Here is a 26,983-nt window from a genome sequence, read left to right on the forward strand (position 1 = left end):
GAAGACACAACCAAGGAAAAAAAAACAAAACACTTGCATGAAAAGACAAACCGTTTTTTTTAATAAACTATTGTTATGTAATTTACATAGAACACACTCCGCTTTACAAATACAGGCTCAAAATAAGATTTCTTTTCTACAGTCGTTACTTACAGAGAGACCCAATGAAGTGCTTTTTACCTCAATCAGTCTGACTATTCAAATTTCTCTGACTGTAAAATGAACACAATTATTGAAAAACAGTCAATGTAAACAACATTAATCATTCTTGCCACACTGTATCAATGCTTCAGCATATTATTAATGAAAATTAAACAACCATTTCAAGCTTGTATGCTGAACAAAATGAATGCCATATAGCGGTAAAAATCTGTTATACAGAACTTCCCATCTTTGTGAACATCAAGTCAGAACAGGTAGAACATCAGGTTTGGCACACCATGCTGAACTAGTCACACAACGTATTATATAACTATGCAGTATCCAAACGTTACTCTGTCTCATCTCCAGTCACATCAATCTCGTTCACATCTTCCTCCTCTTCTTCGTCTGGAGTTATCTCCGTGCTGTCGAGTCCATCCCCACACACTCTGGCCTGAGGCACTTGGACTGGGGAGTAAAGCAGGACATCCACCTCCACTTCCTCCTCCTCTTCTTGATCGCAGCCTGAGGTCCCGCTGATCCCGCCAGCATCTGGCAGAGGTAGACCAGTTCTCTCAGGTGTCTGGGGGTGCAGCTTGTAATCTGGCACCAGTCTGTGTGACAAGCCTTCATCAGTGATGGCAGTCTGCTGTGTTGCATTTGACACTCCTGTATCACAGGTTGTTCCTGTTAAAAAAAAACAAAAAAACAATGGAACTAAGATTATCCAGAGTAACTGGGAGACTGAGTTTGCAAGTCAGGTGTGGAAAGTAACTAAGTACATTTACTCAAAAACTGTACTTAAGTACAATTTTGAGGTACTTGTACTTTATTTGACTACTTCAATTTTTTGCTACTCTATACTTGTAGTCTACTATATTTCAGAAGGAAATATTGTTCCATGTATGTGGCAGCTGGAGTTGCAAATTACTTTACAGATTAGAGATCAGACCCATTCGGGAATATCTCATTCACTGTATCAGTCTTGGAAGCCCCCACAGAGAAACGCCAGCAAGTGGCCGTGCCCTAATCTTTAACGGAGGTAGGGCAGTTAACCAAACATACATTTGCAAACCAACCAGTCTGCCTCATCCTTAGAGTAATTTCTCTTGTAAAAGCAAAAATTGATTGAAAACACTTCCAGTAAAGCAATCCCACATTTATGTGGCTTGTCCCAGTCGGTTTTCGTGTGGGGGATCTTCTTCTCCTTGTTCTGGTGCATTCAACAGTGATGGGCTCATTACGGGCCTGTGAGGCCAGAGGCCTGATTGTACAAGAAGGTTGGTGAGTACCGCAGTTGCATTGGCTGTTTTTTACCCCAACAGCCACAAGAGGCAACGGTGAGCTCACTCCACCCTCTAAACCCAACGCTGACAAACGACACAAGGGTAAGATTTACACTTTCTAACAAGTGTTTTCAAACCGTATTTTTCAGTTTGGCTATAGAGAAAACTTTAAGGATGAGGACTAACTGGTTGGGCTTTGTAAACTATGTCTGCTTATCTGCCCCCACTCTCACTCCCCCACAGCAGCAGACAGCCGCTTTCAGGCCCTTTTCTCTGGGAGCTTCCGGGAGCGTCTTCCAAGTGGTGGATGAGACAGTCCCAAACGGTGCTACTGACCCTCTATAAAAATGCAGTGTGTTGTTGGGGATCTTCGTAACTTTTAAGATGTCTATGGAGTTGTTATCAGTACCACCGAAGAGACATTTCCCCTTCAAATTTCCCAGTTGGTGTCATTTAAATGATTGAGTTTTTTCCAGACAAGGCATCATGAAAAAGGAATTATGGCAATTTTATGTGGCAGAACATTGTTGTTCCTTCTCACCCAATTAATCATCTCACGACCCCCAAGATTTGTTTTGTGACCATTTGGAGGGGCCCGACCCTTGGGTTGGGAATCAGTGGACCAGCACACCTAACTATATATAAAGTAACTAAAATTAGCTGCACCTTGAGCAGCTACCATAAACAGTAAAATGCTACTTACACAATGATGCATCAGTATTAGAGATCAAATAATGTCATATATAATCACAGGGGATATTTTACTGCATATCCACTACTTTTACTGCTGATACCCACTAAGTACATTTTGCTATTAATTCATCTGTACTTTTACTTAAATAAGCTTAAGACTACAGGACTTTTACTTTAGGCTATATGTCTCTTTACCGTAGGGCTTTACATAAAACTAGCCCAACATTATTCTAATCACAATTAAAGTATCTTATGGTTATTGCTGTATGTCAGTGTCATTCTTGATGTTACAACCAGATGGCCTCAAAGAGGCAATTTCTTTAATCTTACAAATGGTGGTTTTAAGAAAACATGCTCTTTTCCAGCCTAACCAATAGATTTAATGAAAGAGATTCGATGGCTTAATAGTTTAACCATTGCCGCCATCAACCATGGCTATCGGAACAATCCCCACTTTACCTTCATCCGGATTCTTAGATTCCTTAGTTGATTCTTTACATGTGTTGTCTCTGCTAGCCGCCCCTTCACTTTCTGCATCTCTCAGCATTTCATTTGTTTCCTGGCTTTCCTTTGACCTCCGAGATTTTGAGTGTGACCTTTTAATAAGTTTTTGAAACTCATTCAGAGTGACCGTCTGTGGCTCTTTTGGTGTCTGTAGCTTTCTTACTTTTGGGATTATGTCAATGTCTGCATCACGCTTGCCAATGCTCTCAACACTTATGGTCTTCTTCAGTGGAATTATTCCCACTTCTGCACTTCTATTTATCCACCTTTTTTTGCACCTTCGCTTTGTTTTGTTACCCTTCTCCAAATCTTCCTTTGGCGAATTGCTTTCCGTTTTCTGCTGACTTTCTTCATTATGGCTCCTCTTTTCAGCGACGGCAGGACGGTTGTTCAGAGGGGTAAGAACTTGAAGTTTTGTTTTTGGCGGTCTTCCACGTTTCCCGCTTGTGACTCCTTGTTTATTCACTGTCTTAGCTCTGTGGACCATGGGTTTAGCACCAAAAGAAGTTTCTGGGCTTGTGTCACTTGGTGACTCTTGAGTGTTTTTCAAAAAACTCCTGGTTCTGATCCGAGTTTGGTCAGTATTCACCCCAGACCCTCTGGCGTTCTCTCTCAGACATTCTGTGACGGATGACGGCTGATTTTGTTTCCCTATAAATTCGGATGGAATGTTAGAAGAGCTGGTGGTCAGTGCTCTTTCCTTCGCCAGCACATTGTTGCTTGACAAACTGACTTGACAAACGCTCCAATTGATTTTACTCTTTGTTCCATCACTGACTTTCACATCTTTGTATGCCAAGAGAAAATCGGCAGCATCTTGTGGATGACTGGTGCATGTTGTCTTCCTCCTTTTAGGTGCTATTCCCTCCTCTGTAGTGTCACATTCCTTCATCTTCCTGGGGTCAGATTTCAGTCCTGCATTATTTGGTTGGCCAGCAGATACCGTTTCCCTCTCTTCCACCTCTTTTGCAGTACAAGATTCTGTCCAGGTTCCTCTATTCTGTGGGTTCAACTCCATATGTTCCTGGCATTTCTTTGACCAACAGTTTCTGGTTGTACGCTGAGGTAAAGACGCACTTGTATTTTTTCTGTGAGTGATGGCACTCAGACGAAATTGTAGTGATCCAGGGTTTTCTGCGAGCCAGGGTCGCCTATGTAATAATGGCTGTTGCTGAATTTTATCGCCATGGCTCGTTGGGTTGTTGAGGGCAGGCTGATGTTTTGTTTCTAAGGTACACGGCTCTAATGGAGAAAGACATCGAGGAAGCCGCAAATCGTCCATGCAAGGTAAGGAGAGAGTATGCATGGACTGTGTCTCATTTCCCTTTGTCAGCGGTAAAAACGCAAGGATTTGCTGATTGTCTTGTGAAGACAGTTCCTGGAACGCTGGGTGATGCAGTTTCTGCTCAGCGGGGGAGACAGCTGAGGGTACGACTGATCTTGTTGTAGATACTTCTGGATATAGACATTCTTGACTTTTGGACAGTGGCATATCCTGACAGCTCATTCCATCTCTCTGCCGCATGGATCTGACAGATGAGGGGTACTGTTGAGAGCGCTCCTGCTGCTGTTGGATTAACGCAGTGTCCAGTAGTACAGATGAAAGGCTTGAGCAGCTGGGCTGGTTCTGAGCTGTGAAACAACAATGGATACCTGCACAACAGGTGGGAAGTCTGCCATCAATCCAACTTGAAATAACAAAGCTGAGGTGGTTGATGTTAGGGTGGAGGTTTTGGATAGTGATTTTGGATAGTGATAGATTGTGGACTGTAACTGAAATCAGGTTGAACTGAGTCTTTTGGTGTGATAAAATAAGAAGTGCTAATGGAGTGGAGGACTGAGAAGCATGAAACGGAAAGAAAGAACATTTAAGATAAAGTCTGAGTTTGCTTTAGTAACTGCTTACACTTTAGCACACTGTATAGTGGACAGTACAAGATTCTGAGTTATGTTTAACACTTACTGCTCTGTTGCTTAATATAGGAGGTCAAAATTAGAGCTGAACTGAATAGTTAATTGACAGTAATTTGAGCATTAATTCATTGTTGTCACATCTTAAATCTGAATCTTGTTAAATTCTCAGTTGTTAGGAATTGTTCTTTTGTCTTTTATCTTTGTCTCATGTTGTAGTAAACTGACTGTCCAAAAATTAATTTGATTTTGATCAGCTTGCCCTGATATATGCGTGAGACCTCGTTTCCCCGGAATCTTCAGAACAGAGGTGGCGGGTACAAAGTTAGCATGACACACAAAGTCACACTGGCCACATTTATGGGAAATATGATTGAAATATATCGTAATTTTCCTTTCAGTTTTGAAATCTAAACAAGAGGAGGGATGATTTTGTATAGGTACTGATGGAATCGAAATAAAACACAGATAAGGGAAAACTGAAAGAAACGGTATAATTTGGTTTTGCCTCTTCATGTAAAATCATCCAAAGGAATCTATTTTGACAAGCTACAGAGGACATGAAAACATCAACCTCCATGATTCAACACCCACAACACACTAGACAGTTTCAGAGGATATAAAAGATATATTAGCTTAGAAATGTAAAGGAGAACTAGAACCCTTTCAGCCGATATAGGCCTAGCACATATATATCGGTATCCAATATGTGCCTATATTAAAACTAAAACTTTTTATAATATAATATAATATAATATAATATATTATATTATATTATATTATATTATATTACAGATACACGCGCGCACACACACATACATACTATATCAAAGACAAAAGCCTTCACATCTTGTTAGGGGAAGAAAATAAGAAGATTAAAAAGGGACAGTAACTAATACTGACAAATCATTTGAACAATGGACAATCAAATCAATGCCTTCATATCATGGTTCAGCAAAACTTTTCTTATCTTTATCTGCTGATGAGTTGAAACTTCGTGTTCCCAAATCCTGGTAAAACACACACCCTGCTGCACTGACAGCAGCGTGCATCTGACTGTGCCCTGCATCTTTCCGTGTGACTGGGCCCTGGCAAATGGCCGGTACTCCATCATGGCTCAGTTGAAGGTGATGAGACCTCTTGCAGTCCCTTTCCAAGTTGGGCAGGATGTTGAGCCCCATCATGATGTCCTCAGGCAGCTTCTCTATCTGCACATCAGACTCCTCTACAGAGCCCTGATGCTGGAGGGGTGGGGCTACCTCGAGGCCATCCTTTTGGTTTGGGGTGAAGTAGTCACTAGAGGGTGGCGCGGAGTCAGAGGAGGCGTTGGGGTGTGGTGGCGATTTGGGGGAGTTGGTGGTAACAGGCTGAAGAATATGGGAGTCTGGTTTCTGTATTGGGCTTGATTGGACAGTGGAGGGAGGAGCTGGAACATTTAAAAGGTCTGTGTCTGGCCTTCTGTTTTTGCAGCCATCCTATTAAAAAAAAAAAAAAAAATGAACAAGAGGTGAGCAAGGCAATGTCTTTTGTTAAGCTCAATACGAAAATAAGATTCCATTCAGATCAGAACCATTAAATACAAAATGTGGTCATTCACAAAAATAAAAAGAAATCAGTCTGATGAATGTTTTCAGCATTCTCAGTATGGTTTAATTAAACATAGATAGATTAGATTAGTTAGAATAGAAAGAATAGATATGATATATAAAATAGATTTGATTAGATTAGACAGACAAGGGACAGCCAGGAAGTCGGGTCCATAAGTATTTGGACAGTGACACAATTTTCATAATTTTGCCTCTGTACACCACCACAATGGATTTGAAATTAAGCCATCAAGACGTGATTGAAGTTTAGACTTCCGGCTTTAATTCAAGGGGTGTAACAAAAATATCAAATTAAATGTTTAGGAATTACAGCCATTTTTTATACATAGTCACTCATTTTCAGAGGCTCAAAAGTAATTGGAAAGACCAACATAATTATAAATATGAGGATCATTTTTAATACTTGGATGAAAATCTGAATGCAAAGAATTTGATGTCTGGATCCCATGGACATCACCAAATGGTGAGTTTCCTCCCTTGAGATGCTTTGCCAGGCCTTTACTGCAGCCGCCTTCAGTTGCTGCTTGTTTGTCGGCCTTCAGTTTTGTCTTCAGTAAGTGAAAAGCCTGATCAACTAGGTTGAGGTCAGGTGACTGACTTGGCCATTGAATAATAGTCCATTTCTTTGTATTGAGAAGCTCTTGAGTTGCTTTCGCAGTATGTTTTGGGTCACTATCCATCTGTACTGTGAAGCACTGTCTTATCAGTTCTGCAGCATTTGGCTGGATCTGAGCAGATAGTATAGACCTGTACACTTCAGAATTCATCCTGCTACTTCTATCAGCAGTCACATCATCATTAAACACCAGTAATCCAGCTCCATTGGCAGCCATTCATGCCCATGCCATAACACTGCCTCTACCATGTCTGACAGATGATGTGGTTTGCTGTGGATCATGAGCCGTTCCTTTCCTTCTCCATATTCTTCTCTTCTCATCAATCTGGTACAAATTAATCTTGGTTTCATCCTACCAAAGAATCTTGTTCCAGAACTGGGCAGACTTTTTCGATGTTTTCTGGCAAAGTCTAATCTGGCCTTTCTGATCTTGAGTGTTACCAGTGGTTTGCACCTTGTGGTAAACCATCTGTATTTACATTGATGAAGGTGTCTCTTGATTATAGACTTTAACAATACTACGCCTGCCTCCCCGAGTGTTGTTGACCTGGCTAGATGTTTTGAGGGTTTTCTTCACCAAGGAAAGAATTCTTTAGTTGTCTTCAGTGGTCTTCCAGGACTTTTGGTGCTGCTGAGCCCAACAATGTATTCCTTCTTTTTAACAATGAACCAAATTGCTAATTTGGCCACTCCTAAAATTTCTGCTACCTGTCTGATAGGATGGTTTTTCAGCACAACGTTGGCCTCCTTCACTTGCATCGATACCTCTTTGGACCACATATTGAGAATTCCCAAATTCAAATTCAACACTTGGAATCAACTCCAGACCTTTTATCTGCTTAATTTGTCATGAAAGAACAGGGGCACGGGCCACACCTGGCCATAAAACTGATCATCGGTCAACTGTCCAATTACCTTTGAGCCTCTAAAAATGAGGGGCTGTAAAATGGCTGTAATTTCTAATGCAATATTTTTGTTAATACCCCCCTTTTCTGACCTCTAATAATCTTCTATTTCTATTTTCATTTTATTAAACAATTAAGTGATGCTATAATTTCCTAAAAATAATCAGCATGGCTGTGGTGCTTCAGATCTCCGGTGGAGTCTGGGAACAGATGATGAAACAGAGATACATCATACTTCCTTTCACTTCTCCCAGAGTAAAACAACTCACCAACACTTCAGCGTGTCCACCCAAATCACTCTCAACAACACCGCCTCCTCATTTTCTCCTCTAGGTATCTACATATCTGACATATGAGTATGTTGCATCGCAAATCTGCCTATGGCATATTCTTCTACCACTTAACCTCTGTCTCTAATTCTTTCTTCCTGCAAGAAGCTACATATAAAAGACTTTTATAATGTTTTTCTACTTCTTGCTTGTATTTGTGCTGCAAAAATATCCTTCAGACTTCAGACAAGCAGAGTTTATTATTACTAGCAGTGGCTTTTGTTTAGCAAATTAGCTGAAAAACATTTCATTTTGTTGGTTTCAAATTTCACAAATGGTGGACAACAACTTAAACTGTAAATTGCCAATTAAGATGAGTCACATTAGCCAATCAGCAACACGTATCAGCAATAAAAGAAGCCTAGCAATCAGCAATTTGATGCACTAGTTTTCAAAGCAATATGAGAATGCAGAAGAGTCCAAAGAGAGCAAATTAACTGTAGCCACACTGCAGGTGTATTGGTTCCTGCTAAAATTATAAAGCCCTTATATACACAATGCATGCATGACATGTGGGCTGCTGTCTGTTTAACCAATGTGGCGTCTTCCTGTTGCCATATCATTTCTAAGTAAATACTATTTTATTTTGCCTGCACTGCCATGCACCATCAAGACAAATTCAGACACCAGTGTGTCCTCACATAAATTCAACACCATACTTATATACCTGTTTCAGGGATGTAAGAACTGACAAGGTCGCATCTGAGTCTTGCATGTTCACCACCTCCCACACTTCTCCTTTAGTCCTCCTCCTCAGCTTAACCTGCACGGAGGGAAGAGAATACGGTGATGAAGCAAACGCAAAGATAAGGAGGAGGCTTCCTACACATTTGTTATGACAGTCTGAAGACATCACAGACACATCGGAGCGGAGTCGTGACAACTCTGTCATGAAACTAAGTTTTCATTTTATTGCTTTTCTTTGTTGGTGAAACGTAGAACTGACGAGCCATTTTTGCTGTCGTGACTCTGCTCGAGGGGAAATGGAGCAGTTGAGTCACTACGATACCCTGAAAAATGTGCTTGCTAGAAAATAAATCAGACACTGTCACATACAAATTTGGCCTGACACACAGCTGTATTTTATCTTGATCAGAAAAAGTTCCTCCATCACAAGGCAGTGGAAATTTGTCTTTTACATAATTTATAATCAATTGGTAATCTCACCTGATATAGCTTCAGGGTTTATGTACACACCTATCTATGAAAGAGAATTCATCCCAGGTTACCTTCTATGTGAAGAAAATACTACTACTTCTTACTTTGATAGAAATCTGCGTGGTCTCCATCATCTGCTGCATCTGCTTCATCTTGGCCAGGGTCTTCATCCCTACATTGGCATGTACATGCCTCTTCTCTGTAGAATTCCCTCCCTCTCCTGCCATCTCATCTCTGTTCACTTGGCTTGGCTGCTCTGTATCTCCTCTGAAGTCAGCCATCTTGCCATTTCTTTTTCCACTCTCCAGGTCTGTCCTGTCCTCGGCCAAACCCTGTATGCTCTCCCAGAACTCAGATGACCGCTGGTAGGTGCCGTCTTCCTGACGCCTTGGAGACTTTGAGTCATCATTAAGAGAAATGGAGAAGGTCAACATGTCACTGGACAAAGCTGGAGTTGAGGTGGGATTTGTTACAGTGCCAAAGGAGCAGTTTAATGGAGACTCTCCATCGCTTGGTGCTCCACTGGTAGTGCTGGGTGTGCTGATAATGACTGGGCAAGAAGTGGAGCAAAATGGTTTATTAAGTGTGATATTTTGGGGTTGCAACATGACAGAAAAATCCAAACTTTGAGCTACAGAGGGTGCAGACTCTGGGGTTGGAGGTGTGGCTTGGCCGGAGAGAGCAACAGAACTGCCGACTGACTTTTCAACAGCTTTAACAGTCTGTGTTCCTGTAGATATACAACTTCTCTTTTCAACTGGAGAATCTACATCCCTCCTTCCAGCCATCTCAGCCTGAACTTGTGCATCCCGCATTTTCCTGCCTTGCTCCCTCCCTCTGCTTTCTTCCGTGTTAAAGCCATTCTCTCTGCAACTCCCGCGACTCTGCCTCTTCCCCCGGCGTTCTGCCTCCTTCATGCCCCTGTCTTTCTGTCCCTCTAAAAGCTCTGCAATCCCAAACCGGCGGGCTAAAGCCAAAACGTCATTCTGCTCTATGCCTCCTTTTACCTCCAGCTCCCCAGAATACAGCAGACCAACCAGCTTCAGGAGGGTCTGCGCCTTCGCAGCCTGGAGCTGGACCTGGTGCTTCTGGCCGGATGGAGGAGACGGGGAGGCAGACAGCTTCTGAGACAGGTAGGGGCTGAGAGCTGCAAGAACGCAACTGTGGGTTGGCACTGAGATACCTTCACAAAAAGAAGTGGATGGAAAAAAAAAAAAAAAAAAAGTTATTTCGGATTTCCCTTGAATTCAAACTTTGTTATCAGCCGTACAGCTCTGCCTCACCCTCAGTTTGTAACAGGGTATCGCAGAATGTGGCACTGTTTTGTTGTCTCTGCAGCTCTCCGAGAAGCTGCATCTCATAACCCGGCCACCGGTACCTCTGCATGTCCACACAGGCACTTGGAGAGAGGGAGGACAGAAGAGAGGACAGACTTAGATGAAGGATTATGGTTCAAATGTTGGTGTAAGACACATACAGAAGGATACACAGTGCTGCTGGCACCAGTGGTACATCCACTCAAAACCTACCTACAACTGAACTTTTCTTCCTGATTTGGTTTTACTATTAATATATCATCTCGTTTTAATGTTTTAACCTGCTTAATATTTGTATCCTCTCCTATCTACTTTATTGAGCAATGTGGAAAACACTCTGAACTAAGTTATTTATCCAAGTTATTTGTATATGAATAAATTACCTTCCCATACCTCACGGCGGCACTGTCATGGCATTGTCTAGTAAGACTCTTTCCATTTTAACAGCAGCATGAAAAATCTCTGCAGCCTCTGCAGGAAGACGGATTTTAAGGAGCTTTTTCCTAAAAACGTAAGACAAAGGAGCGCGTTATGGCTGTATTTTTGCACAAAAAATAAAAAAAAGTGGCGTGTACAAATGTGAACTCACTCTACGACTCTGCAATATCAACATAGCACAGCATTGCACTAACCCGGCACAGCTCGGTTCACATACTGTATCAGGCTTTATTTCGGACTGGAGAACGGGTGGCAGCTAAGCAGCACGTGGGCGAGCAGAAATGCGCTCGCGCAACGTTAACGTCGATGTTAAATGTCTGACCTTTGACAGTAAAGCTATTTATAGACTATTAATTATTCTGTTTTCTTGTTAATATTAGCTGACCTTGTTTTTTACCCACAGGGTACAGTTTGACAAAAATGTATCCTCGGTGATTTTGAGGATCAAAGTGTTGCAAAATGTAACATCATAGGGCCAATGTGGCTAGTAGCTAGCTAGGTTATTAGCAGAAAAAGGTGGGGGGGGGGTTCTACAAATAAAATAAATACGCCATGTCCCCTTAGAATTAAGGCTTACTTAACCCCCTTTTCAAATGTCAAACAGTGGAACTCAAAGTAATTAATGATGTTAGCCAGCTCTACATTAAAGTTCACAAACCGAAGCTAATGCGTTGGAGCTCGAAAGTTACACTTACGGACTTTTCTGTCGCGGGAGTAGGGGCGTTCTGGGCCGTTATACCTTGGTTCAATGACACCAGCGTTACACCTCAAAATTAAAGTCACGGGATCATTACATGTTTAACGTGTCGCACACACTTGTGTGTCATCCGAAGTACTGGGTCGCTGACTGACAGCGACACCCACTGGCCGCTCACATCACCGAGGAAAACCGCGTTGAAATGCAAAGCAAATGTTCTCCTTGGAGAGACAGTTCGCATGATGAACTGTTCCTCACAGATTCATTGTAAAATAGTCTGATCGATAGGACTCAAATGAAAACAAAGGCTCTGAGAAATAATTTTCTTTTTTATTAAAAACAGTATTGCTAGTTACATAGTTCATTCATAAATGAGAATGTGCAACTTTAAGAGCCAAGGCAAAGAGATTAAGGTGTAGTCCAGAATCAGATTTATCCATTAGTGTTCCAGTATCTGATGACTCTGTTGAAGGATTTTGTTTAGCTAACTTATTTTGCATTTAATTAAGACATAAACTGAATGTTTTCAATCAAAACATAAAAACCGATTGCATATGCGTTCACCCAGAGCACCCAAAACAATTAAACCCAAATCAGAATATAAAAACTACATAAAATCATTAAAATTAACAAATATTCTCTTGTATATATAGTTTTAATGTGCTTTTATTCAATCCTCCACTTTATCTAATAGCAAATTCTGGTCTATGCCTCCTTACACAGATTTTCTACCACAAGCCCTCGCTTTCCTCTGTTCCACTCTTTTAGTCAGTCCATTCTTAAAGCCAACTTGTTAGAGAAAATGAGGCTTCCTGTGTCATGTTTCAATTGGCATGGAAAACAAAGGAAAGGTAACCAAAAAAAAAAAAAAAAAAAAAAAGAGGAAGGGAGAGAAACACACATCACACCCCCCCAGTGCATTTTTTTTTTTTTTTTTTTTTTAAATCATCCACTCAGTAAGTATCTACATCTCACTCGGCACTAAGTATATGCATTCTTCTACAGAACAAGCACTGTACTAAAGAACTGTGGGCTAAGATAGACAATACAATGTCTTCTTCCATGTACTGTTCTGTAGTCTTAAAGCCAAGTAGGCTATGGGTTTGTGAAGCAGTAAATAATACAGAACTCAAGAGTTTCATACCTCATACAAAAACCAATCCCAATAACAACAATCAACTCTTACACACATACTAGTTCACATATTCCATTATCTTGCAGTATAGAAAACTGCTGAGTTCCACATACAGCATTCTCAACTAGTAACCTGCTGAGAAAAAGACACCTTGATTGGTTACCAGTGTCATGTTGGACACACCCATCAGACCTATCCTGAGTGAGCGAGGCACTCCAGTTAGCCCACTGTTCGAGACAGTCTTGTATGTACACATTCATAAGATAATAGACCTGTGGATAAAAGGAAATGCACTCACTGAATCCTGTGATATTTCCTAAAAAAAATTACAAAGTTAAGGGGCTTACATTTAACAGAAAGATAGAAATGTAGCACAGACTATACTGTCTATTCCAATGAGGTGGAGAATCGTTTCTCTACTGCTCTATTTCTGTCCCCTTTATATCTATGGATCACAATCAATACAGAAAATGCAGCATCTCCATGTATCTTGCGATGGTCTGTCACCGACACAGAGTACAAAACAAAGCAGATGACAGCTTTCAGTGTAGCTGCTGTTAAAAAGTCTGACTGTTTGAAGTTCTTGCATTCAATATTGGCAGTCCCAGCAGTAGCAGTGTCGTTTGGCACGTGACCATTACTGTGGTATAGAGCAAAGAAAGAAGAGGAAAAACCACTATCAAAAGAGAAGCACAAGGTTTACACATGTCTGATTAATCAATAAACATTGGTTCTCAGTGGTAGGAATTTTTTTTTTTTTTTTTAGTATTTACCCATCAGAGTGAGAGAAAAAAAATGACATGTTCCCTCAGTTTCTTCAAAACAGAGTGTAATAGCCATTTATGTAAAATTGCACCAAAGAGTCCTGTTCTGATCCCAACAGTTCCTTTTAATTAGTTTAATAATAGTTTAATAAGTCTACGCTCCGACCTCCAAGAATTACAAAAGTCCTCAGATGAAGCCACAGTCTCTGCTTTTTGTTGATGAGAGAGCGTTAGTGTTGTCCAGGCAAGTCATAGTGTTGCGTAGTGTTGTTGCCACAGTATCTTCTGATTGAGTGGTTAGTGTTTTTTTTTTTGAGTTAAGGGACTCGCAGAGCTTAAAGTGGTCGTAGTGTCACATCCGGTTGTCCACAGGGAGCATAGAGCCACGCCAGTTTTCCGTGTGGTTTCATTAGTGTAAGCTGCAATGGAGGAATGTAAGGCAGAGAGAGAGAGAGAGAGAGAGAGAGAGAGAGAGAGAGAGAGAGAGAGAGAGAGAGAGAGAGAGAGAGAGAGATGTAAAAAGAGTAACAAGGGACAGAAGAGTTGAGTGTAAAAGGATGGAGTTTAATCCCATCGGTAGTGTAGTGGTCCCCGGTTGTCAGTTCAGCAAGGGCAGTAGGCGGGAGGAGGCTGTCGTCTTGTGATGCAGACAATCAGTTTTTCTGCAAGAGAAGAAGAGGCACAAGTGTGGGAATTGATCGTGTTTAGCGGCTAATGTGAGGCGTTCAAGCCTAAGTGCGAAGAATGTCACATTTAAAATTCAGATTCACAGCAGAGGCTGTCAAAAAAAAAAAAGAAAAGCACAGTACAAAATACAATACACAAATCGTGGCTGCAAGCAACAGGGTCACCACACGTTAGAAAAAAATTACACAGTGTGCAGAGAGAGAGAGAGAAAAAAAAAAAAAAAAATCACATCTCAGAGAACTAAAAATCACTGACACTTTTCACCAGCAGAGGGAGAAAAAAATAAAGCATTCCAAATACAGTATAATGGAAGCTCACTGACAACACTGGTCACTGTCAAGCACACAAATAGTCACAGTTGTTAATACACAACTAAGATGTTAGGCCATACAGTGAGATGAGAGGAGCAGCCGGGGGGACACACATACCATGCGCTGACATGCAGTGTGACAATGGGTGTAGCCTAACCATCGAAAGAATCCATTAGAGGCAGAGAAGCCTGCCTCTCCCCATACATCCCTCCCTGAGAGAGAGAGACAAAAAATAGAGAGGAGGAGCATGTGATAGATAAAGAGACATAAGGAGAGACAGAGAAACAAGGCACAAAGCGAGGAGGGGGTAAGTGAAGAAAGAGGGTTAAGTGTGAAAAAAAGTAAAGGAAACACAGAACAGCATGATAGAAAGAGAAAAAAGGGTTACAAAAGATTAGTTAGCTCATGTTTCAGGGGAAAAAAAAAGAACACCGGTGAGAAATTATGTGCAAGACACATATTAACGGCAGTGCTTAAACGAGACATGCATCAACATGCCGTCTGTAGGGGTGTGTGAGAGCACGTCTGTTCACATGGTTACGTTTTCATCATGAAATCTGGGAGCGCGGGAGGTGTATACATTCCACATGATTAAACTGTTTTCCATACAACTTCCATCTTTTTTTCTTAATATAACAGGAAAATTACATCCTGCAATGTACTGCTTTATTGTTTGAAAAAAAATAAATAAATAAAACTATTGAAAATGACTTTTCTGTACTATTATTCTCACAATTGTCTGGTGCAGTCGCTTAGTTGCAAGTTATATAGTTATATCGGGGTTTGGAAAGGGATGTAGGAAGTATGCAGTAGAGTTAATGTTAGACAAAAGGGAGTTAAGTAATTCTCATTAAGGTGCATTCATGAAGGGTTGTGTGCATGTGGCCAGTGTTTACCTGTACTGCATCTTTGTCAGCAGGTTCGAGTGTGTTATCCAGAGTGTTCCTTCTCCCCCTCTGGTCCAGTGTGGAGTAGGCATCTGAAGAGGAGAAAACTGTGTTAAACAAGAAGTAAATGTGTGCGTTTGTCTGCTTCATTAATACGTATCACAGGTTACATGCGCTCATATCACATTAGCCAGGTGCAATTCTGGCCAGGTGTACATGTTACGTTTCTTTTCTGTTTTCACACACACCTGGTCCCAAGTCATTCATTGGAATCATTTCCCGGTCTCCTTTGCCGCCTGTGTATCAAAAACACAGACAATAAGCATCATTATCACTGTTTCTCTGTAAAGTTACATGTTTCTGCTCCCTCAGAGTCAGACAGAGCAACTCCTGCCAAAGATAGAAGTGTGTAGGTGTGTGAGTGTTTTGGTAGTATTTCTGGGTGTCAGACATGAGCCAGCTAGTTCTTGCAAATACATAATTTACGTTACTTTGATGTATGATGGGTGGGGTTGGGAAACTTTCAAATCCGTGCCAAAGAGCTTAAAAGATCTTTTAAACGTAATAAAAAGAAAATTGGATATACATCGTGGTGATGAACAACCTTAATTGGGATTATCTGAAATGTCCCGGTGTGGTAAACCCTTAAATGTCCTGCATGCCAAGCAGGTTGAGACACACATGTAAGAATTAATTGCAAATCTTAGTTAACGCTTAACTATGACATCTGCAAACAGCCTATTATAGGAACAACGTACGAAATGCAACGCATAGAAACAAGCGCAGAACTTATGTCCGATGAAACCAGTTCTTTGAAACACTACCACAGTAAAGTAAGTGGAGTGTCAGACATAAACGGTCTTTGGTAAGGCAACATGGTAAGGTATATTAAAATCACAATAAGTGATTAATAAGTTTACTTCTCCTTCAGCTGAAGGAGAAGTACATTTGTAGGAGAAGTTTGTATGCAGCATTAGAAAACTTTGTGTATCTTGCAGATAAAAGTCTTGACAAAGCTCAGGTTCACATCCACAGAAAAATAAGCCAAATGCTTGATGCTGCTGAACAAACAATTACTTTAATTGGACATGAGATCTTAGGACAGAGGACACTTGAGACTTGCACAGCACTATACATGCACGTTTCCCTTTCACTTCCTGACCTTTGTCTATGAGTGGCAGAGTGCTGTCCTCATATCCTCCATTGGCCCTGGCGTTGTTGCCCGGAGGGTTTAAGTTGACCATGAAGTCAGTCTTCTTCCAGCCGTCCTTCTCCAAAGTGCGCCGCAGCTCTTTGTAGCCCCACACTGTCTGCAGCACCAGACCAGCGCCACGCACCTCCCGCTCAGAACGATTACTGGTGATCCCAGTGGACAGGAGAGGCAGAGAGAGGGAATTAAAAAGAGAGCGAGTAATTCAAAACTGTGAACAAAAAAATCTTCTATCAGCCCTTACCCGTCCTTGTTAATGAGCACCAGTCTCTCAATGCCCTGTGAGGCCCTGAGGGTCTTGGCTGCTTCCAGACTGGAGCCCAGCACCTCGTGAAGTGTGCTCAATACCGACACCACCGTCTCTTCTGACAGTGCTCGCACCGGCTGACTCTGACCACCACCCGGCAGGTTGGCCACCAGGTGAGGCACTGCATGTTTACCTAAAACCAAAGGGGTGGTTAAAACGTTAAAGCACACTTAAATAGCGACACTATGCTCCTGATACTATAAAATCTCTCTGGTGCTCCATGGTTAAAACTGTACTTTTCAATAATGTGACTTGCTGAGACACAAACGAAGCACTCCAAGCCTCACCTAGTAGATCTCTATTGCGCGCATCAATGGCCAGGTTGCGGAGGGCTCCAGACATGGCTCGGACCACGCGGTCGTTTCCGTGGGCCAGCAGCTCAGTCATCATGGGTAGACCCTTCTCCTGGCGCAGCAAGGCACGGATGTATCGCCCATACTAAACAAAGACACGTATATTTATTACATTATTTATGTATCTGTCACAGACTGATGACCAGTCCTGGGTGTACACAGCCACTGGTATAATGCACGCTGGGTTAGGCTACATCCCCCTTCAATCCTAAATAGGATAAGTAACTATATAACGTGAATAGATGGAGACAGACTATCTAGGTAAGCAAAACATTTAGTGAGAGTGGGGAAAAACTTTGACTTCATTAAATGAAGTGCCCTATTCTGACGCTCATCGTGCATAAAAAACAAAAAACAAAAAAACAATTACATTTGCACTGTATTTCTGTAACACAGGGGCCAATCCATCTGCTGGATGACACATGCTGAAGGTGCTCCTGAGGACACGCACCCATGCCTCTCTTCCAATGTCTTCATGTTTTATATACGCCACTATACACCACTAGTAGGTAAAACACACATTTGCATAGTCATTTTCCAAATGATCTCTCTTGGCAAGGGGAAGAAATTATATCTACCCTGTGCCACCCGAATCTCATCTAAAGTATACAAAGTATCATTTTTGGATAGATTTGCATGAAGACAGCCATATGGTTGCACGGTACATTTACAACATTTTGTATATAATCACATGGAAAGAAACCCAAATTATTAGAGTGTATTGATATTGGAGGTAGACAAGTATAGCATTTGGCATCTTTATGTTAATCCTAGATTACTCCATTCTCCCACTAATTTTATGTGCATCAGATTTTAACCTCTAAGTTTTCATGACCAGACTTCTCTCCTTTAACAATATAACCCATGGATTACCATACATTATTTCCTCTCCAGTAATGTGTGGATTTTCAAGGTCAAAGCAACGTCAAAGTAGTGGTAAGTTAGGTCATGGGCAAGGTCTAAGAAAAGGCGAACAGGAAAAGTCACATGATCACAATTTGAGTAAGCCCATGGGAAAGGACTGTGTAATAATGCTTTAGTCCATTTCCAAAACTGCCTTACTGTAGATCTGAATGACTTAATATCTCCTAAGATCTTTTTTGGTCCTGGACCATGCTGTCGGAGCTGTTTATATGTCTATGCTCAGATTCCCACAATCTGGGACAATGGTTACAGCACAGGGATTGTTGGTGCTGTAAAATGGAATAGGATGATAATGGAGAGTGGTTCTTACAGTCCAGCGGCCGGCACACAGGTTCTGAACAGCTCCAGCTGAGGCTTCCAGCACAGTGGGGTTCTTGGACTCCTTTAGCAGAGAGGTGTAGATGCGGACCACCTCCGGCTGGTACAACAGCTCATAACCTACAGGAAAGAGGGAGAGAGTGGTGAGGAGAACAGAAGGGGAAGGAGGGGAAGTGTAAAGAAGCAAGCAAGGACACCAGGAGTGATTGATGGGAAATACACAGAGGATTCAGAGGGGAAAAGACAAAGTAGTATGGAAGAGGGAGAGAGGGGCAGGAGGAACATTAAGATGAGAAGCAAATGCTTTTTTTGTCAAGTGTTGATTGAGCCAGCCATTACCTTTAGCAGGTGTGGTCCTCTTTGGAATGTCTATTATATCTGCAGCTGCATCCTCATCTTTCCTTCCTGGAAATCAACATTACAGTCTTAGAAACACATAAAATCCACATTTGACGGATTTATTTTACAGAGCTATATCTACGGTTAGTATTATTTTTAGTTTGGTTAGAAACTGAGCAAAAACTGAGATGCATGTTCTCTTCTGAGTATTTTAATATGACTCTTTCATGGTTGAGGAGGCGTCATGCATGTTAGCACTAAGACAATATTTCAACCTGTTATCTCATCCACAGCTACTCTACTACTGCTAACACTAAGACAACATCAGGCAGCGGAAGCAAAGTGCAGTCATACAGGGGTATAGAGCTTACCTTTGGAAAACCACTCGTCTGTAGCCCAGCGCAAAAAGAGGAGAGAAAAATGGAGAGGAGAGAGGAGAGAGAAAAAGGGATAAAGAGGGAGAGAATGGCAGAACAGGAGGAAGACAGAGCATTTAAGTAAGAGGAAAGCAGCCATAACTGAGCCACCCAGTCAACACCTGATTACATCCCAACGGCGCCGCTGCCACCACACAGAATCAGTAATGTGACATGCCAAGTATGAAGGCCAAATAAAGCAAATCAAAGCACACACCACTTCATGTAATTTCCTATTCACACAGATTCACACAACTGGTCTGTATGGTATCATTATGAGAGGTTGCTGCTGTGATATATATCTGTGCAACACACCTGAAAATTATAAATACACAGAAAAGCAATTTACTTAACCTATAAGCTGATATCCAGTGAACCGAGACATTTCTCGTATGCTCCCCCAATGAGTATCGCATCTTTTTCAGGCACAGCAGGTACTTTGATGCAATCTTCTCTTTCATACAGTTGCTGTATAATTCTGTTATATCACGTTGAAAATCTTGTCTGGCCCCATGTAAAATTCTAATTACAGTAAACCTGAACATTTTTTCTGTACAGATTGCTGTTGAAAATGATCAATCAACTCAAAGTCCTGGTTACTTAATTAGCATCTTTTTTCCAGTATTTTAGAGGTGAAATGATTAGTTGATGAATCGAATAGTTGATCATCAGGAAGAAAAAAAAAAAACAACTATTTTGATAATCGATTAATCGTTTCAGTCATTTTACAAGACAAAATGCAACACATTCCCTAACTCAGCTGCTCAAATGTGAGAATTTGCTGCTTTTCTCTACTATCTTTCTCTACGTCTTTACTTTACTTTCTAAACTGAATATCTTTGAGTTTTGGGCTGCTGATCCGACAAAACAAGACATTTCAAGACGTCACCTTGGGTTCTGGGTAATTTTGATGGTAATTTTTTCACATTTTTTTTGGCATAACAAACTAAAAGAATAATTCGTTAAACAGATAAATAATCAGCAGATTGATAGTGAAAATAATATTTAGTTGCAGCCCAACATTATTAAATTCTTCAATATTACCCTTCTTTTCTGAAATTTATACTGATAGCATGGATGGTCAATGCCTTTATGGATTTTTTACATTATCACTTACACACTACCCCATTTTATCTAAGTAAAAAGAAAATCTCAAAAAAAAAAAAAAAAGCTAGCATGGAGGATAAAGTATGTGAATTATTTATGATTCTTGACAGATGGTCTTTGTCGCTGCAAAATCACTTTATAATAACACTGGCAAAGCCACAAAACAGTAGAAAGGGAATGTGTAGTTATAAAAAAACAAATCAATACTCTCAGTGAAACACAAACAGAGCAGCTGGAGAGGGCATGAGCTCTTTCTCAGTTGGCAAAATTGTTAACATTCCTGTGCAAGCAAGTGGTTTTGTTTGTTCAGGTGTGTATACAGTATGTGTGCATGTGTGTCCATATTAGTCTATTAAAGCACCATTGACAACAGTGACATCACAGCAATCCCAAATCTTCCTCCTACTGACTGAACAAATGCAGTCTGTCTCTCTCTCTCTCTCTCTCCCACTTTCTTTATTTCTCTCTCTCTCTCTCTCTCTCACCTTTGCCCTTGCGGGAGCTGAAGCAGCCACCCTTCTGGCTGGAGGGGGCGGGGCCCTGGTTGATCGGCACAGCCTCCTGATAGCGCTCACATCCGGGGATTTCGCGGTGCACCTGATAAGACAAGTTCCTCAGCAGACACACACTGTTCTCTATCAACTGCAAAGATGGAGGGAAAATGGTGGGGTGGAAAAAAGAGATGAGAGGCAAAAATGAGAATTATTAAAATGCAAACACTCAACCTGAAACGTATAAGTACATCAAATCATCTACTTGCAGATTATATGCTATCTTGATTAAATTATTCTTTAAAAATGTCTGAACTTTGAATTCTTCCCTGATGAAAGGACAAACTACTGAAAACTACAGGAAACAGGTTTCCCTGTTTGGAAGCCTTATTTCCAAGCAGAGAAACAAGGGCCAACTAAATGCTTCAGAGGTTTAAATGCACAGTTTGTAATTCCTGCTGTTAGGGGTCTCACAATCAAAACAATAACAAAACAGGTAGTTTGGTGACATTGTGAAGTAGCAAGAAATCATGGGAGTTGTTGTCTTCACCACCACTGCCTATGAGAATCTATTTGATCTGACTCAGACAGAAATCATGTACTAGGACGAGGTAATGTATTAAACTCTCATTCACATTACGTTTTGTCATATATATTCGCGTTATGTCATTTCATTCTAATGAGATAGCCGCAAGTAACATTAGCTAGTGTAAAGTTAATTGCTAACTTATCATTAGATTTGTTGACTACCCACACAGCTACTGTAGCTAATGTTATGTGGCAAATTCAATCATGGAGTAGCCCAGCGCTGTTATCCATGGTCATAACAATCATACTAAACATAATTTGAGCGTGTTGAATGTTGTTATATCGTTACTGTATGCATTAGCTTGGTGGCTGACATGAGCCACTTGTCACACATCAATAGCTAGATCGATATTGAAATTTCACATTTATAAATTAGCTCAATAAATTGGCATGCAGTTAATGAAAAAAATATGCTCTGTGGCAGAAAAAAATGCTGTATTACTATTACTAAATATAATTCTTTGACATTGTATTATTTACAATGACCCTAAGGCATGTGTAACTATAGCAACTAGAGGGGGTGTAAGGGGGATATGATGCCATTAACAGGCAACCACAATTAAACGCACCGTTACACTGAATAAACCTACATCTCTCTGGATGTGAACATTGTTGGAAGCAGTTGAGATAATGTAAGTACAAAAGTCAACAAAATATAAAACATTGGCCTAGTTGTTTTTAAGAATTTTCATGCGAAAATTTTACATATTATACCTTCAATGTCCAATAAATCCACATACCTTATTGTCGACATCTTTACAGTCAATCTGGGATTGGACAATGTACATGAGCGAATCGACCAATCCTGTGCACTCCCTCAGCTTCCTCCTCGCCTCACTTCGCTCCGAACTCACATTTCTTTAGACAAGTTGAAAGTTGAAAGGATGAGAAACAAGAATGTAAAACAAAATAAGGATTAGCAGTGTGAACGGCTGGAGAAATAAACAAGGCATTTAAGAGGTTAAAGGGGAAAGGAAAGAGTCACTACAAAAGGATTCCAGCACACAATGCTTGAGCACACCCCCAAGAGTTGTTTGAATGAAGCTCCTGTTTAAACTACTGCTTTACAAAGAGAGTACAGTTCGACCAGATCAAGTTACAGCTCTGGACCAATTTCTTCAACTGCTCTGTGATTGAGTCTCACTTAAAGATTTAACAGAACTGGAAGGAAGGAAAATTGAGACCCAATTAGTTCTTCGTTCACTAATGTAGAAGGGACGTAAAGAAAGGACCAGGAAGGAGAAAACTCTACGGAATGATATTCAGCCTTGTTCTTTTGTGCTGGCCTGTTTTCCTAGACAGACACACCCTCTCACACAATAACAGGACCCCCCCCCAACGGCCACTTCACTGCATAGTTCAGGGAGTTTATTTATATGTTACAGTAGTCCAACATTTCTAATATTAAAATAGAGACTATAATCAAATCAGGACTTCAGCACAGAAGAAGGTCCCACTTCCCCAATTTTTTTTTTTTTACATTTTTGCAATTCTAATGTCAGTAAATCCACTATATGCACAGGAAGAGAAAGAAATAAAAACTCATCTTCTAAATAGAAAGTAAGCACTTCATTCAGAGGAAGCTAGATTAATCAGTGTTAGATCTTCTACCACATCACTACCCTTTGATATGACACAACAACAGAGAAATAAAATAAAGAAAATCCTAACTGTCTTCCAACTGTTGTTTGACTACAAACCTGGTCAACTACATATTTTAGATTTCATTCATATCCTTAATCTGAACAACTACTGCTTCTCTTCCACTGGGGCATTTAGCACTTACATCTTGTGTATCTGAGACACAATGCTGATCTCCATCTCATCTATACATCTTGTAAAAAATGCTGGGCAAATGATTAAAGCAAGTCATAACACCGACACAGGTCAGGCTCATGTTGAGACACACGGGTGTAAACAGATGTAGGCATAACAAAGCTACTACATTAGAAACATGTCAACGAGTCAAGATCAACATACCATTTGTGCATTCTCAGTATGAAAATTACATTATTTAATCAGCATCAGTCATAATCCGTAGTACTAATCTGACAGTTCAGGTCTTTAAATCAAGGGTCTAGTCACACTTTGCATTGAACGATACTGTCCAGACCCTTTCTGCAAATTCCAAAATTTTTAAGTCTTCAAGATAACCATGTTATTCACAAATATTTTTCTACACCCAAAAGGGAGCACTGCATATTAGCCGTGTCGTCCAGGGGAATGCATAGATAACAGACCCAGAGGCAAGAACATATTGTTTACACCGTTTAAGTCAATGCCCCACTGTCCTCTGCTCTCTCCCTCCCTGTAAACTCTTCACCCTCTCCTGATCTCTCCCAGTTACTGTGAGGCTTCAATTCAGCCAGAATTTCTATTTAATAAATAACTGACATTTAACAATAAAGTATTTTAATGATACTATATAAACATAAATGAGATATCCTCTTCATATGTGCTAGTAATCAGAGAAAGGCCTCTGACATTCATAATGAACCAGATGGAGCATTCCATCATAGACTTTGAATATGATGGACTTGATGGTTTATTTCTTTGTACTTTAAGAGGAGCTTAGAAAAGTATATTTTACCACAGTTATTATATGGATATTACCCAGCAATTACAACATGTTTTTATCTGTTAAATTGGGTTACAAAAGGGTTATAAAGCCGTATTAAAATTTCTGCTAAAAATGGGCCAGTTTATTCTGATTGGGACTGACACATCAGGCGTTGGTACTCTGACTGTACCATCATTCCGATTATTGGTTGGACAAAAGGCTTCACTTGAACACAGCTACTTTCCTTCCTCTCCATTAAAATCACTCCATGATGTGTTTCCTACTCTTCTGCTCCGTTAATTCTTCATCGCTCCCTTCCTCCCTTATATAGCCCACTGCTCTGTCAGTCTGTTAAGCTGGCATCTTTCCACTTTCCTCTCTTGTCTTCATCAGAACTCCCTCCTTCTCTTTGCTTCCATTTCAAACAGCTCTAACCTGCTTTCTGATACTACCTCCGTCCTTCCTTCCTTTCCTCCCTACCTCAGGCAGCCTGCTGTGTTGGTGAGGGCCGTCTCCCACTCAAGGTGTCTGGGCTTGCAGTTCTCCTCCCCACCTCCTGCTCCGTTGCTCCCTTGCTCCCAGCCTGAATGGGGGACCATCACCTCGTCGGAGAGGGCATGTAGTGCATGGTCCACAATTTCCATTTTCACAGAGTCATGAGACGACAGATTCCACAGCGTCCCTGGGAAAAACACCAATTTTGATAATCAATTAATTGTTTAAGTCATTCTTAAGCAAAAATACCAAAAAACGTGATGGTTCCAGGTTCTTAAATGTGAGAATATGCTGTGGTTCTTGGTCTCACATTGTAGCAAACTGAATATCTTTGGGTTTTGGACTTTTGGTTTGTGAAAACAAGACATCTGTTGAATTCACTTTGGGCTGTAGGATATTATGATGGGCATTTTTCACTCTTTTCTAATGTTCGACTAATTGTTGGGTTTATACCCAATGATTAGTCGATTATTCAAGAAAATAACTGTCAGATTAATCTATAACTAAAATAATTTTGTCTTGTAGCCCTACTTCAGATCTGTCAAGGACATTTTTAAGAACTTGTTTCCATTTTCACTCTGCCCATTTCCAATGGACTGCTGAACAAGTGTTTATGACCACTGGTTTGTCTAGTTCAGAAAGTTACATTAGGACACTCATTAATAAATTGAGAATAGCTACAACAACCAACGACATTTAACCAGAAGTTCAACCAACCACAGTCCAGTCCAGAAGCATCGCTACATGGATAAAGTTTAATAAATCAGGAAAAATAAAATCTCAAACGAGCCAACATGAGGACAGAAATATTATGCAGTGTTGATTACAAAAGTGTTATTAGGTATACGTACTGTTATCTAGCTAAATGTGACAATGTACTGTGACATGAACTTTAGGTCATATCGTCTCTGTATTTTAGACTGTCCAATCAGCACTTCTTTGCGAAAAAGGTATGAAAAGAGCTACAATAAATACTAAAGGTATATGTTCCATATGAGTTGTATGGTACTTAATTTCTGTCATCGGAAGCAATAGATATTTGGTTTACATAGTATTAATAGCAAGTACAAAGGAATCGGGGGAAGGAGGCACATCTGACAAAGGATACAGCTAGTAATTATTGATGAAATCTTGCTAATGAGAAAACTGACACAAGAAGCACATTTGTAAGAAAACTTGGAGAAATTGTCATTATACAGATTTAAAATTTCGACATTGGCACAGAGCTGCAAATAAACCCATCAACAGGACTGCATGAATGATGGGGAAAGAACATAAAAAGTTTTTTTTCTTGTTCTTATTATTATTTATATTGTTATTTTTGCCAATAAAGACTTCAGTGAAATAAAATATAGAAAACATTTGATAGTCATTCTAACCTGTGATAGTGTCAGTGAGGTCCTGGTCGCGCGTCTTCCTCAGCAGCCTGATCAGGGCAGGCACTCCATCACAGTTCTTGATGGCTATCTTGTTGTCTGAATCTTTGCCATATGAGATGTTCTTTAGTGCTCCACAGGCTGCGTAGTGAACCTGTAACAGAAACGCATAACAGTTTATGAGCAATTAGTCATGATGGAGAATCAATTAGAGAGCACTGATTTCACATACATGGCTTTGGCATAGTGGTAGAAAACAGTGTCATGCCCTCGTAACTGTTAGATTGTACTATGCATATTTACATGGGTCTTGGCAGGGCTACTCATGCAAATAATTTCCTATAATTAATGGTGAATTATTTGGCCACATTTCCTACATATTTTTACCATAAAGCAATGTGAATTTCAGCATAAATTCATTAACATCCTATAATCAATTATTTGATACACTTTTTCGTTCATTTTTAAAACGGTTTTCATGACACCACACCCTTTGTCCTATTTTGTATCTTAGCTTTCCACACGCATGCACACAAACACAGTCTTGTTTCACTATCCACGTGGGGACACTCATTGACATAATGCATTCCCTAGCTCCTTACCCTAACTTTAACCATCACAAATATATGCCTAACCTTAACCCTAACCTAACTTAATTGTTACCCTAACCCTAAAACCAAGTCTTAACCCTCAAAAAGCAGTCTCTACCCGTGGGGCCCTAAATTTAAAAATAAAACACAAAGTGTGTGGAGTCTTTGGAACCACTTAAAAGCCTTAAGAGGGTGCAATTGCTGTGTGACCCATTTCTCCAGTCAGCAAGTCATCCAACACACACCAGACTTCAAACTTGTCATTGGCCGTAGAGCATGAAATGTGAAATTAAGATGCTTCTTTGCTTTGAGAGTGGAATGCATGATGTGGTTTGCCTGGTGATGCCCATACAAACATCAGCAAAACTTTGCCACAGCTCGGCCTAAATGAAAGGGAATTATAAAAAAAAAAAAAACCACAGCCGAAACCATATTTAGCACAAATGTTGACCTCCGGGATTTAACCAAGAGACGTCAAATATGTAATGCTTATTTCCATTTCTCATTCATTCGATATTAGGGTT

The 26,983-nt window shown here is 40.5% G+C and overlaps 2 protein-coding genes across 13 annotated transcripts in view; both read right to left on the minus strand.

The window, feature by feature from the left end:
- Positions 1-38: 38 nt before the first annotated feature.
- LOC120800780 lies at positions 39-11,763 on the minus strand. Of its 6 annotated transcripts, XM_040147134.1 has the most exons (9): positions 11,600-11,763; positions 10,850-10,969; positions 10,434-10,549; positions 10,158-10,333; positions 9,255-9,545; positions 8,660-8,755; positions 5,506-6,010; positions 2,580-4,277; positions 39-828 (listed from the first exon to the last, which is right to left on the minus strand). In XM_040147134.1, the coding sequence occupies exons 2-9, from the start codon at positions 10,855-10,857 to the stop codon at positions 491-493; spliced, it is 3,228 nt and encodes a 1,075-aa protein (XP_040003068.1). In that variant the 5' UTR covers positions 10,858-10,969; positions 11,600-11,763; the 3' UTR covers positions 39-490. The 6 variants fall into 6 exon arrangements, with proteins under 6 accessions (XP_040003068.1, XP_040003066.1, XP_040003064.1 ...); XM_040147132.1 differs by having other exon boundaries at positions 9,255-10,333; positions 10,860-10,969; XM_040147130.1 differs by having other exon boundaries at positions 9,255-10,333.
- Positions 11,764-12,521: 758 nt separating this feature from the next.
- Positions 12,522-26,983, minus strand: part of ctnnd1 (catenin (cadherin-associated protein), delta 1) — a 29,367-nt gene continuing 14,905 nt past the window's right edge. For 4 of the 7 annotated variants that reach the window (XM_040145461.1, XM_040145462.1, XM_040145456.1 and 1 more), the window contains 13 exons: positions 25,873-26,023; positions 24,479-24,680; positions 22,179-22,296; positions 20,845-21,001; positions 18,837-18,902; positions 18,490-18,617; positions 17,190-17,340; positions 16,840-17,035; positions 16,548-16,741; positions 15,634-15,681; positions 15,395-15,477; positions 14,656-14,710; positions 14,104-14,162 (listed from right to left, as the gene is read on the minus strand). In XM_040145461.1, the coding sequence (XP_040001395.1) occupies positions 14,104-14,162; positions 14,656-14,710; positions 15,395-15,477; positions 15,634-15,681; positions 16,548-16,741; positions 16,840-17,035; positions 17,190-17,340; positions 18,490-18,617; positions 18,837-18,902; positions 20,845-21,001; positions 22,179-22,296; positions 24,479-24,680; positions 25,873-26,023 (1,608 nt within the window). Of the gene's footprint in view, positions 14,163-14,615; positions 14,711-15,394; positions 15,478-15,633; positions 15,682-16,547; positions 16,742-16,839; positions 17,036-17,189; positions 17,341-18,489; positions 18,618-18,836; positions 18,903-20,844; positions 21,002-22,178; positions 22,297-24,478; positions 24,681-25,872; positions 26,024-26,983 lie in introns of all 7 variants that reach the window. The other 3 variants (XM_040145457.1, XM_040145458.1, XM_040145460.1) reach the window with 3 other exon arrangements.

Source organism: Xiphias gladius, chromosome 15, assembly GCF_016859285.1.
Source record: "Xiphias gladius isolate SHS-SW01 ecotype Sanya breed wild chromosome 15, ASM1685928v1, whole genome shotgun sequence".
NCBI lineage: Eukaryota > Metazoa > Chordata > Actinopteri > Istiophoriformes > Xiphiidae > Xiphias > Xiphias gladius.

Coding starts and splice junctions, on each gene's coding strand:
- LOC120800780 (XM_040147130.1), bottom strand. Junction 4,278..5,505: donor CAACTCATCAGCAGATAAAG/ATAAGAAAAGTT, acceptor CCTGTTGTGCAG/GTATCCATTGTTGTTTCACA. Junction 829..2,579: donor ATCTAAGAATCCGGATGAAG/GTAAAGTGGGGA, acceptor TTTTTTTAACAG/GAACAACCTGTGATACAGGA.